Below are 12166 nucleotides of genomic sequence, written 5' to 3'. Positions count from 1 at the left end.
TGTGATTCATAGCATCAGCAACTCAGGATTCTCCTGCTTCTTGCATGAGGGGAAGCAGATGTTCTTCACTTGAGCAGTGCTGCTCATAGAAGAGGACAGGGCAACCCCAGCATTTGGTCCTTTGTTTGTGGATCAGAGCCACTAGATCAGCCTTACCCAACCTGGGACCCTCCAGATGTGTGGGGATACAACTTGCAGCATTCCCAGACAGCAGCACAACACATCTGAAACAATCCAGTTTGCGGAGGACCTACACTGGATTGCCACGTTTATGTCAGAGCTACCGTAGCGAGGAATACCTTTTTCTGGTGTTTGTCTAAATATCTGCATTCCTTGCTAAACTACTTCTTTTACTTTTGAACAGGCATCAAGACAAAGGCTGTAAGAAAAGGAGATGACTACATTATCAATGGAGACAAAATGTGGATTACCTCCGGGTGTCAGGCAGACTGGATGTGCCTGTTGGCAAACACAAGCGAAGGGCCACCCCACAGAAACAAATCTCTCCTGTGCCTGCCAATGAAGCTACCTGGTAATGAAACTAGGGTTAGGCCTGCTAGAAAGACTACAAAGGGGCCAGACACTTCCTTCCAATGAAAACAATGTTGCCTTGAAATGATAACACTCTTCTAAGTATTAAACCAAAGGAAGCTAAACAATACGTCACCATTTGAGAACATCAGCAGGAAAGAATGAGAAATGGGAACAAAAGAAGGAAATGTAACATTTTACTGACAGCTTTTCATCTGTTTTATTCATTTGCGGAAATATATAATTTTAAGTGTATTAGATAATATCTCTGGTGTTCATTTGTAACCCTCTGTGGAAATAGTTAAGACATTGCTTCAGGTGAGAAAGAAAACTAATACTTACAAAAACATGTTTTTATCAGTCTGGTGTGCCTTCAGTTTGGAGGATGGCCACCAAAGCTGTCTCCAGAACTATTAAACACCACACGATCATGGAAAGTGCAAAAAATGCATGCTGTATTTTTTTTACTCTCAGGTCCACTGAAAACATTGTGGTGACTTTGTTATTTTCCAAAATATGATTAAACCTGGAATTGCTTTAAGAGGTTGAATAGTCCAAAATATTTACAGGGAAATGAGGGAAGACAGTGGACAATGCTGAAACCAGCAGTTGAGAAACATCAAGTTGGAAGTTATTTCTAGTCTACAGAGCCCTTTCTGCAGGGAAATAAAAGCTACAGTTGCCTTTTCTCCTGGAACAATTGGCTTATGATCATCACTTGGCAGGAGCAATAGGTGGGGGGCCTGAGCCAGAGTCAGCCTGTCAGCTTTCCATTGCTTTCCTTTGGTTTAGATAAATCCAGGTAAAAAGCCCCTTTAAAATGTTCAGGAAGCATCCACAGACCAACGGCACAGGTAGATAGTCAGTTCGAGATAACATTGGCGGAGTCTCTTGAAGCTGAATGTAGAGTTGTTGCTTATTTTGTCACCACAAAAGACCACAATTGGCTTTCCTGTACTGGATCGAGTTTAGTCATACTTAGAACAGACTGATTCAAATAAATGGGACTTGAGTGAGTTATAATGGATTTAAGCATCTTTGATTTCAATGGCTATATCTGGGGCCAGTCTCAGCTTTTGCCTTTCTATGGCAAAATACTGTTCATAATAGCATATCCACTGTTATCATGGATGGTATGTGCAATGTTTGCACTGCCCACTATCTCAGAAGTATTTGGAGCAGTACCCTATTTGACACCACTACTAAGATAAACAGCATTGCACTACTGTAATTGTGCTCTAGTGCAACATCAGTAACATGATGAGTTTATCCCTGGAAAACTCATCATGCCAATCCTATTGACCTTGCATAGGAAGTTGTTGATGTCAGCAGAGTAGCCAAACAGGTGCTCATGGGAAATCTACAAGCAGAACGTACATAAAGGTAACAGCATCTTCTTGCCCATGTTCCCCAGCAGCTGCTAATCAGAGGCATACTGGGAGCCATTAATAGCCTTATCTCCATGGATGTGTCCAGACCCCTTTTAAAGTTGCCCAGTGCTGGCTATCATGGGGGTGGGGTGGGGGGGGGTTGTAGGGATAACACTGAGAGCAGGAGGATGCAAATGATGTAAGCCACCTTGAGTTCTTTTTTTTTTAAAGGCAGGCTATACATCTAATAAATAAAATAAACATCATTACATCTTGCAGGAGTGAATTTCATAGTTTAACTAGCTATTGTGTGAAGCATTTCCTTTAATCTTTTCTGAATCTCCCACCAATCAGATTCATGGAATAACACCCTGTTGTAGTATGATGAGACAGGAAGAAGACAGTCTCCATATCCACTTTCTCAACACCATGCATAATTTCGCACACCTTTGTCAGGTCTGTCCACGGAGCTTCAACAATGGGTAGTAGAGAAATGACATAAATAAGGATAATTCCCATTCTCTTCTTCTTTTCTCCTAAGCTAAGCAGCTCCAGATGTTCTAGCCTTTCTCATAGCAGAGTTGTTCCAGTCCCTTGATCATTTTTGCCCTCCTATGCCCTTTCTGTTTTTCCAACTCTACATAACATTCTTTTTAGGTGCAGTGAACCGAACTGCACACAGCAATTCAGCTGTGCTCACACCATAGATTCACATAAGGATGGTGTGATACCAGCAGTTCTAGTTTCAGTGCCTTTCCTATATGCCCGACATGGACTTTGCCTTTTTCACAGCAGCCGCACATTGGATTGACATTTTCATCAAGCTGTCTGAAACAAACCTGTGATTTTGTTCTTGGACAGAATTTTGTTTCAGTGTACAAATCACTCAAAGATGTGATCACACCTCTGAACTCAAAATGGAGCGCAAGTTCTCCAAAAAGTAATGGCAAATTCCTGAACTTGTATTTGTTAAACATTCATTTGAAATATGTGCAGCTTTCTCAAAATGCACAATTTTAGCATGTATGTAGCTTCTGACAGCACTCAACTTATCCCAGTATTTTTCTTCCCTAAGCAAAAATTTCAGCTTGGCTTGGGCTGAAGAATTCAGCAGAGGTGTGGGCTGTTCATATATATTTAAATGACATTGTGAAAAATGAAAAATAGTTTCAGGCTCTTTGCTTGTATTTTTAATTACCCTTTGTTGCCTTCACAGCTTAAGAAAAAAGTTTCTGCATTGTATAACCAAGCCTGATGCTATGACAAGAGCATGTTTACAAGTCTGTCAACCCTGACTGAAAAACTTTTAATTTTTCAGGATTATGAAAACCAGGACCTTTTAAAATATCAAGAATTCTAATCAGCTAATTAACAGTCACCATCCCATTCTATTAATTAATTTATTTATTTTGGATTACATGGAAATGGAGGAAACTTGTGTTTTTTCTTAACCATAACATTTTGTGATGATAAGGAGAGCCAGTGTGGTGTAGTGGTTAAGAGCATGGGACTGGGACTCAGACGATCTGGGTTCTAGTTCCCACTCAGCCATGGAGCCAACTGGGTGACTTTGGGCCAGTCATAGACTCTCAGCCCAACCTACCTCACAGGGTTGTTGTTGTGGGGATAGGATGGAGGAGGAGAATGATGTAAGTTGCCTTGAGCCCTTTGTAGGAAAAAGGCAGGATATAAATTGAAAATAAATTGTTTGTTGTTAGTCGCGAAGTCGTGTCTGACCCATTGCGACCCCATGGACAACATTCCTCCAGGCCTTCTTGTCCGCCGCCATCTCCCAGAGTCCACTTAAGCTCACACCAGCTGCTTCAGTGACTCCAAATAGCCACCTTATCCTCTGCCGTCCCCTTCTTCTTTTGCCATCTATTGTTAACAGCATCAGGGTCTCCTCCAGGGAGTCCTTCCTTCTCATTAGGTGGCCAAAGTATTTGAGTATCATCTTCAGTATCTGGCCTTCTAAAGAGCAGTCAAGGTTGATCTCCTCTAGGACTGACCGGTTTGATCACCTTGCAGTCCAAGGGACTCGCAGGAGTCTCCTCCAGCACCACAATTCAAAGGCCTCAATCCTTTTGCGCTCAGCCTTCCTTATGGTCCAGCTTTCACAGCCATACATTGCAACTGGGAAAACCATAGCCTTGACTATACGTACTTTTGTTGGCAGGGTGATATCTCTGCTTTTTAGTATGCTGTCTAGATTTGCCATAGCTTTCCTCCACAGGAGCAAGCATCTTTTAATTTCTTGGCTGCAGTCCCCGTCTGTGGTGATCTTGGAGCCCAGGAAAATAAAATCTGTCACTACCTCCATTTCTTCCCCATCTATTTGCCAGGAAGTGAGAGGACCGGATGCCATGATCTTAGTTTTCTTACAGTTGAATTTCAAACCAACTTTTGCACTCTCCTCCTTCACCCACATCAAGAGGCTCTTTAGTTCCTCTTCACTTTCTGCCATTAGAGTGGTATCATCTGCATATCTGAGGTTGTTGATATTTCTCCCAGCAATCTTAATTCCAACTGGTGATTCATCTAGCCATGCCTTTCTCATGATGTGCTCTGCATATAAGTTAAATAGACAGGGCGACAGTATACATCCTTGCCGAACTCCTTTCTCAATTTTGAACCAATCAGTGGTTCCATGTCCTGTTCTCACTGTTGCTTCTTGACCCGCATATAGGTTTCTCAAGAGACAAATAAGATGGTCTGGTACTCCCATCTCTTTAGGAACTTGCCACAATTTGTTGTGATCCACACAATCAAAGGCTTTAGCATAGTCAATGAAGCAGAAGTAGATGTTTTTCTGGAACTCCCTAGCTTTAGCCATGATCCAGCGTACGTTGGCAATTTGATCTCTAGTTCCTCTGCCTCTTTGAAATCCTGCCTGTACTTCTGGTAGTTCTCAGTCCACATACTGCTGGAGCCTAGCTTGTAGGATTTTGAGCATAACTTTGCTAGCATGTGAAATGAGTGCAATGGTGCGGTAGTTTGAACATTCTTTGGCATTGCCCTTCTTTGGGATCGGAATGTAAACTGACCTTTTCCAATCCTGTGGCCACTGTTGAGTTTTCCAAATTTGCTGGCATATTGAGTGCAGCACTTTTACTGCATCATCTTTTAGGATTTTGAATAGCTCAGCTGGAATACTGTCGCCTCCACTAGATTTGTTATTGCTCAGACTTCCTAAGACCCATTTGACTTCACATTCCAGGATGTCTGGCTCGAGGTCAGTGACCACCCCATCGTGGTTATCAGGGACGTTAAGCTCTTTCTTGTATAGTTCTTCTGTGTAATCTTGCCACCTCTTCTTAATCTCTTCTGCCTCTGTTCGGTCCCTGCCATTTTGGTCCTTTATCATGCCCATCTTTGCATGAAATGTTCCCTTCATATCTCCAATTTTCTTGAAGAGATCTCTGGTCCTCCCTATTCTATTGTTTTCTTCTATTTCTTTGCACTGTTCATTTAAGAAGGCATTCTTATCTCTTCTAGCTATTCTCTGGAATTCAGCATTCAATTGTTTGTATCTTTCTCTTTCTCCCTTGCCTTTCACTTCGCTTCTTTTCTCAGCTACTTGTAAAGCTTCCTCAGACAGCCATTTTGCTTTCTTGCATTTCTTTTTCTTTGGAATGGTTTTAGTTGCTGCCTCTTGTCCAATGTTGCCAACCTCCGCCCATAGTTCTTCAGGCACTCTGTCTATCAGATCTAATTCCTTAAATCTGTTTGTCACCTCTACTGTATATTCATCAGGGATATGATTTAGGTCATACCTGATTGGCCTAGTGCTTTTCCCTACTTCCTTCAACTTAAGCCTAAATTTTGCAACCGGAAGTCATGATCTGAGCCACAGTCGGCTCCTGGTCTCGTTTTTACTGATTGTATAGAGCTTCTCCATCCTTGGCTGCAGAGCACGTAGTCAATCTGATTTCTGTGTTGACTGTCTGGTAATGTCCATATGTAGAGTCATCTCTTGGGTTGTTGGAAAAGAGTGTTTGCTATGACCATCGTATTTTCTTGACAAAATTCTACCAGCCTGTGCCCTGCTTCATTTTGTACGCCAAAGCCAAACTTGCCTGTTATTCCGGTTATTTCCTACTTTAGCATTCCAATCCCCCATGATGATAAGGACATCATTTTTTGGAGTTAATTCTAGAAGGTGTTGTAGGCCTTCATAGAACTGGTCAACTTCAGCCTCTTCAGCACCAGTGGTTGGGGCATAGACTTGGACTATTGTGATGTTGAATGGTTTGCCTTGGATTCAAACTGAGATCATTCTGTCATTTTGGAGATTGTATCCCAGTACTGCTTTTCCTACTCTTTTATTGACTATGAAGGCTACTCCATTTCTTCTGAGGGATTCTTGCCCGCAGTAGTATACCTGATGATCATCTGAATTAAATTCACCCATTCCTGTCCATTTTAGTACACTGATTCCTAAGATGTCGATGTTCAGTCTTGTCATCTCTTGTTGGACCACATCCAGCTTGCCTTGATTCATGGATCTTACATTCCAGGTTCCTATGGAGTATAGATCTTTGCAGCATCGGACTCTCCTTTCACCACCAGATACATCAGCAACTGAGTGTCCTTTCGGCTTTGACCCAGTTGCTTCATTCTTTCTGGCGCTACTAGTACTAGCCCTCTGCTCTTCCCCAGTAGCATATTGGACACCTTCCAACCTGAGGAGCACATCTTCCGGCGTCATATCTTTTTGCCTTTTGGTACTGTCCATGGGGTTTTCATGGCAAAGATCCTGGAGTGGGTTGCCATTTCCTTCTCCAGTGGATCACGTTTTGTCAGAGCTCTCTGCTATGACCTGTCCGTCTTGGGTGACCCTGCACGGCATAGCTCATAGCTTCATTGAGCTACACAAGCCCCTTCGCCACGACAAGGCAGTGATCCATGAAGGAGTGAAAATAAATAAAAATAAATTAAAAAATATGAGCGTCTTAGTTGTAGATAGGATGACAGAGTCGAATTACTGCTATCTGCCTCTCTTAAGAAAATATCACACTTTGGCTTGGAGCTAATCATTTCCTATACCTTGTTCCATGACCCTTCTTGTTTAGGTGTTCATGTTGCCAAGAAGATCGATAAGATGGGGATGCGATCATCTGACACAGCACAAATCTTTTTTGAAGATGTCCGAGTTCCTAGCAAATACCTCATTGGAGAGGAAGGAATGGGTTTTACATACCAGATGTTGCAATTCCAAGAAGAACGTATGTGGGGAGCAGCCAGTGGTAAGTCATGAACCTTTTGGCAAAGCCTCTTTCAAAGGGTATTTTGGAACTTCCAAAGGGTATTTTTGGGGGAGGCAGTGATAGAACAGAACTGTTCCCCAGTGGGCATTTAAAAAGCCAATTTCTTGCTAGAAACAGCCAATTTTTTAATGCACAGGTAGAACTGCAGAAAAGGGTAGCTAGCATAATCCAGAGGCTAAAGCTTGTCTCATACAAGGAAAGGTTACATTTCTGGTTCTTTAATGTAGGAGAAAATGACAAGCAGAGAAGGGATGTGAGAGATGCATGGTATGGAGAAAGTGGGTTAGAACTCAGGACCATCCTGAGTGGTGAGAGATTCAGGATGAAGAAGAGGAAGTAATTCTTGTGGAGACAGGGCTCAGCTTTCTCACAAGACAAGATTCCCAGCCAGACAGTTCAGCTTCAGAACGTGAGATAAATAGGGTAAAAGAGGAGGAGTTGACAGGTGACTCTGAAAAGTTAGGTTAGCAAGCGAGATTAGTCAGAGAACTATACCTTCTTGGGCATGGGAGGAGTCAATGTAGAACATGGGAGTGGGAAGAGTGATTCCTTGACCCGGTGCTGTGCAGAATGGGAAGACCTTATGTGGCATCAGGCATTCCCACCATCTGGGGCAAAAGGAGCATGAACCACCCTGAGGATGGTGTCAAGACCCACGGAAATAGAAGCGAGGAAGAAGGTGCCCCAGTTTACAAAGAACTCTTCACATGGGCAGACGCTCCTGCTGCAGATTGGAGGCTTTGTTACTTTGATTTATGCAACTTGCTAACAGCTTTCACAGAAAATACCCTGTTTCACAGCAAAGCCTTTTCTTTAAGCTCCAAGAAAAGAGTGTATTTTATGAATTTTCAGTTTTGGTTTGCTGGAAAGAAAAAGGTGGGGAGAAACACAGCATTTTCCCCCACAGTACACCGCTGAACTGGTCACTACAAGACGTGGTGAGGTCTGCCATCCTGGATAACTTAGACAAATTCGCAGAGGTTAAGGCGATTTCTTTTTGTATACCTGCTGCCAAGGAACATGGGATGTTGGGATGGCATGGTCGCAGGCATGGCCTGCATCTGGGCTTCCTGTGTGTTACCACTGTGTGAATAGAATGGTAGACTTTGAATGGACTGAGCCCGGCTTTTTTCCTTATATGCTGAAGTTCATAGTTCCTTCCTTCTGTGCCTTGTCATGACATACACAGAAGATACAAAATAGAAAGGATGATACACAGAGATGGCAAAGCAGAAAAAGAGAGAGAGCAGATGTACTTTTTTGTGGTGGTGGGGAATGCTGAATGAAGCTGTATTTAAAACCCCAAAAGCAATATGCATTATATGGATATTATGGAAAGTATCTCATATTAAAAAGATGATTTTACCTTTTTTAATTACATCCCATTTTGTTCAGCACCATAAAAATAAAACGTTTTCCTGTTTTATTAGCGTATTTGGTACATTGTGGTGGGGACACCTCTAACGTTGCCATCTGTCGTACAGTTTTTATGCAGCATTTTTCTTTTTAAAAATCCCTGTTGGAAATGCCATGTTTACGATTTTATTTTAGAGATCACTTATATGTTCTTGCAATTAACGCTATAAATTAATGCTTGGGCTTAGGCTGTGCAGCCTAATGGGGCCCCAGCTGTGGAGAACAAAGCTTCAGTCTCTGCTGCTCTTCTGCTGACTAAAAGGTGGCGGAACAGGCCTGAGAAAAGGCACATGCTCTCTGTCGCCTCTTACCCTAACTCCTGCCCACAATGCTTTGCAAGGGAGTCAGTTCACAGATGCCCCTGCTGGCTACCAGGGAAGAAGAGTCCTGAGGAAGCAACCCAATTGAAGCAGCCATCATTTAACCACAGTTTTGTCGAAACATGCCATTGCATCCTTGCTTCTGTGGACCAGTTGAAAAATGGGGACTTGGGGCACACTTGAAGCATTCACATGGCCGTTTCATCACATTGCTAGGCACACTTCTATACCTCTGACTCGTATTTCTACATACTTTCAGGGTATGTGAATGCACCCTACCTTGGCAGGTATACAAACCTAGAAATATTGTTCACCTTTTTGTATGAGGAGGGCATAAAGTAAATCAACTTTTCTCTTTCCTTCTCTAATTCCTATAGTTTTGGAACAGCTGGAAAATGTGGTACAAGAAACAATTGATTATACTCGCCAACGTAAAGCATTCAACCAGCCAATACTTCATAACCAAACAGTGCATTTTTGTCTGGCTGAATTGGCAACTGAGATTGAGCTTCTCCGTTCCTTGCTCTATCATGCTGTTGGTGAGTAAAGTTTTGCTCTGGATGTCTGCTTGACATGAAAATGCCTTTTTATTTGAGTAGAACTGGATACTCTAATAAGCAACCTGATCTATGGCTTATGCTTGTATTACAGCGCTCTACATCCGTGGCCATGATGTTACCAAATTTGCATCCATGGCTAAACTAAAGGCAGGCCGTCTGTCTCGAGAGGTAGCAGACCGTTGTCTCCAGTTCTGGGGAGGAATGGGATTCACTAATGAGGTGCTAGTGAGTCGATCGTACAGGTGAGTGGATGCCTTGTCATGAAATAAGGTCTAACCTCTTCTTCAGTGTGTCTCCAACATAATTTAATAGCTGCACATATTCATATTGCTAACCAAGATTTCATGGTTTGCTACAAGGTGTTGGAGTATTAGGTTCTTTGAACTGACACACCCCACAACTCCCCAGGCTGTATACAAACTCTGTGCATTCACTGACACTGTTATATTTCTTTTTAAATGTTACACCCCCTGCCACCATCACATTCTGATATTTAGTCTCTGCAGTTGGAATCCAAAAGTGTATCTAAACACACATGGGGCAGAATCCTGCTGGCAAGGCAAACACAAATGTTCTCTCTGGCACTGGCAATGTATTGGTGTTCCAGAAGTAATAAATACTGCTTCAACCATATGTGCTCCCTGACACAGCTATGTCAGTCCTTGAATTCTGACCAGGCTACTGTTACTCCTGGGGAAGAAAAAAGCAAGGATGTCAGAGAGGGTCTTTCCTTCTTCTTCTTTTTTTTTTTGCTATGGTTACCATGGAAGACTAGAAAAACCCTTGCTTTCAAACCACCTTCCCTATGTGGTGCCTTCTGGATGTGTTGGATTACGACACAGGATGGCTGAATTTGTCCATTTCAATTCCTCTTTTTTTCAAATTGAATTTGGTTCTTTTCAGACTTTAAAGTTCACATGAACACATTTTTTGCACTCATTACTTGTAACACACACTTTTCTCAATACAATATTGCCCAGCATACACATTTTGCAAGTTTTCCTAACAAAAGCATGTGAATAGAGCCATGCTGGATCGGACCAGGAGTCCATGTATTTCATCATTCTGTTCTGTTCGGACGGTGGCCAACAGCTGTTTATGGAAAGCTCACAATCAGGACGCAAGTGTGGCAGCATCTTTCTGTGCCAGTTCACCAGCAACGTGTGTGCACAGGCATCCTGCCTTCACTATTTCTTTAGTAGCCTTCAACAGCCTTAGACTCCATGAATTTGTCCAGTCCCCTTTCAAAGCCATCCACATCGGTGGCCATCATGATATCTTGTAATAGAGAATTCCATAACTATGTGCCATGTGAAGAAAAATGTGCTTTTATCTGTACTAAAACTCCCACCCATCAGTTTCATGGCACCCTGGTATTATGGAAGAGATGTTCATGATAATGCAGATTCTATACTATTTTCATGAATATATGCATTTGTGTGGGCACATTTCCATAATATATGCATTTTGTATGTAATCTTTAATTAGAGTACTGCAAAATTCAGAGAAGTTTGAATTTCAAAGGATATCTGTGATTTGTTTTATGTATTGGTTCGAAAGCATGAAATTCGGTAAGTGTATACATTGAACAAAAAAACTCACCCCCATCTCTAACTGCAACTCTGATAAATCCCACCCAGCATGGCCAATGGGAGAACACCAGGTTGGGGAAGACTGCTTTAAAGAATGGGAAGTGCATCCATACGTGATATAACATCGACAATTTCATTCTGCTATGCAGATTTAGAGAAAATATTTTTGCTTTCTCAAATAGTATCATGGGATTCACTTCAGCTTTTTGTTGCCCTCCTTCAAATGTCCGCAGCCATGGAGAAGAGTCAAAGAACCAACTATACATATATGTACACTCCCTGCTGTATTTTTCTGGGGCCAGGAATAGCTTCTCAATATTTATTACTTTTGCTTAGTCTTTGTTGTGGTTGTTGGTGTAGCAATGACATTCTTAAGACTGGAAGTTTCAGTTGTCCTAACCATATGGCATGTCCCTTCACATCACACTATGAAGTCAAGTTTGCTGCACAACCTTTAGTGAGCATCTGACACACAGGTTAGTTTGCCTTACTGCAACAGTCCTGTTCCATAGCATCTCTGGATGCAGTCAGGCTGTCATTTGCTTCATGTGGAAATACATTGGTCAGGCACTGAGAAATCCCATCAGCTGTTCTGTTCTTGGCTCGACCCTTCCCACATTGGCTCTCAGTAGGCAAATATTTTTCAAGTGCTAGGGAAGAAACAATTTGCAAAGAGCCAACTTCTCTCCAAACTCCCGTGCTGTGTGTTGCATTCCCTTATTGCATCACTTTTTATTCTGATACTGGAGGCAATACAAGCTTTTGGAAATATTGCTTACTGGCATAGATTAACTGTATATTTCTATCCATGAATCCCTTGTCACACTGTATTCTGTAGTATTGGGTTGATTCATTCAGTTGCATAATTGCTCAGTTCACTTCTAGGGCTGGACCACCTCAATATGAGCAAAGATGCAGGTATGCAAAACTTCATTCTGTAAAAACATGGAAATTGCCCAAGGACTGTTCAGTCCAGCATTCAATTCTTGCCATGCCCAAAGAGACACCTATAAAAAGTCTGCAAGCAGGACTTTGGCCCATTCACGTTCCCCATTAAGTGGTACTGAGAGTAGTACTGCCTCTAACCCCTTGGTGAAGCCATTCAAGTTG

The 12166-nt window shown here is 42.2% G+C and overlaps 1 protein-coding gene across 1 annotated transcript in view; it reads left to right on the top strand.

Annotated features, from left to right (window-relative positions):
- LOC123022680 (probable acyl-CoA dehydrogenase 6) overlaps positions 1 to 12166 on the top strand; it is a 55473-nt gene that overhangs the window by 38403 nt on the left and 4904 nt on the right. The window contains exons 5-8 of the mRNA XM_044428558.1: positions 365 to 532; positions 6974 to 7147; positions 9282 to 9443; positions 9556 to 9706. Of these exons, the coding sequence (XP_044284493.1) occupies positions 365 to 532; positions 6974 to 7147; positions 9282 to 9443; positions 9556 to 9706 (655 nt within the window). The remainder of the gene's footprint in view (positions 1 to 364; positions 533 to 6973; positions 7148 to 9281; positions 9444 to 9555; positions 9707 to 12166) is intronic.

This window comes from Varanus komodoensis, unplaced genomic scaffold, assembly GCF_004798865.1.
Source record: "Varanus komodoensis strain SLA01 unplaced genomic scaffold, ASM479886v1 scaffold2, whole genome shotgun sequence".
NCBI classification, from domain to species: domain Eukaryota; kingdom Metazoa; phylum Chordata; class Lepidosauria; order Squamata; family Varanidae; genus Varanus; species Varanus komodoensis.
The sequence above is the reverse complement of the archived record's forward strand: the minus strand, read 5'-3'. Positions and strand labels throughout refer to the sequence as shown.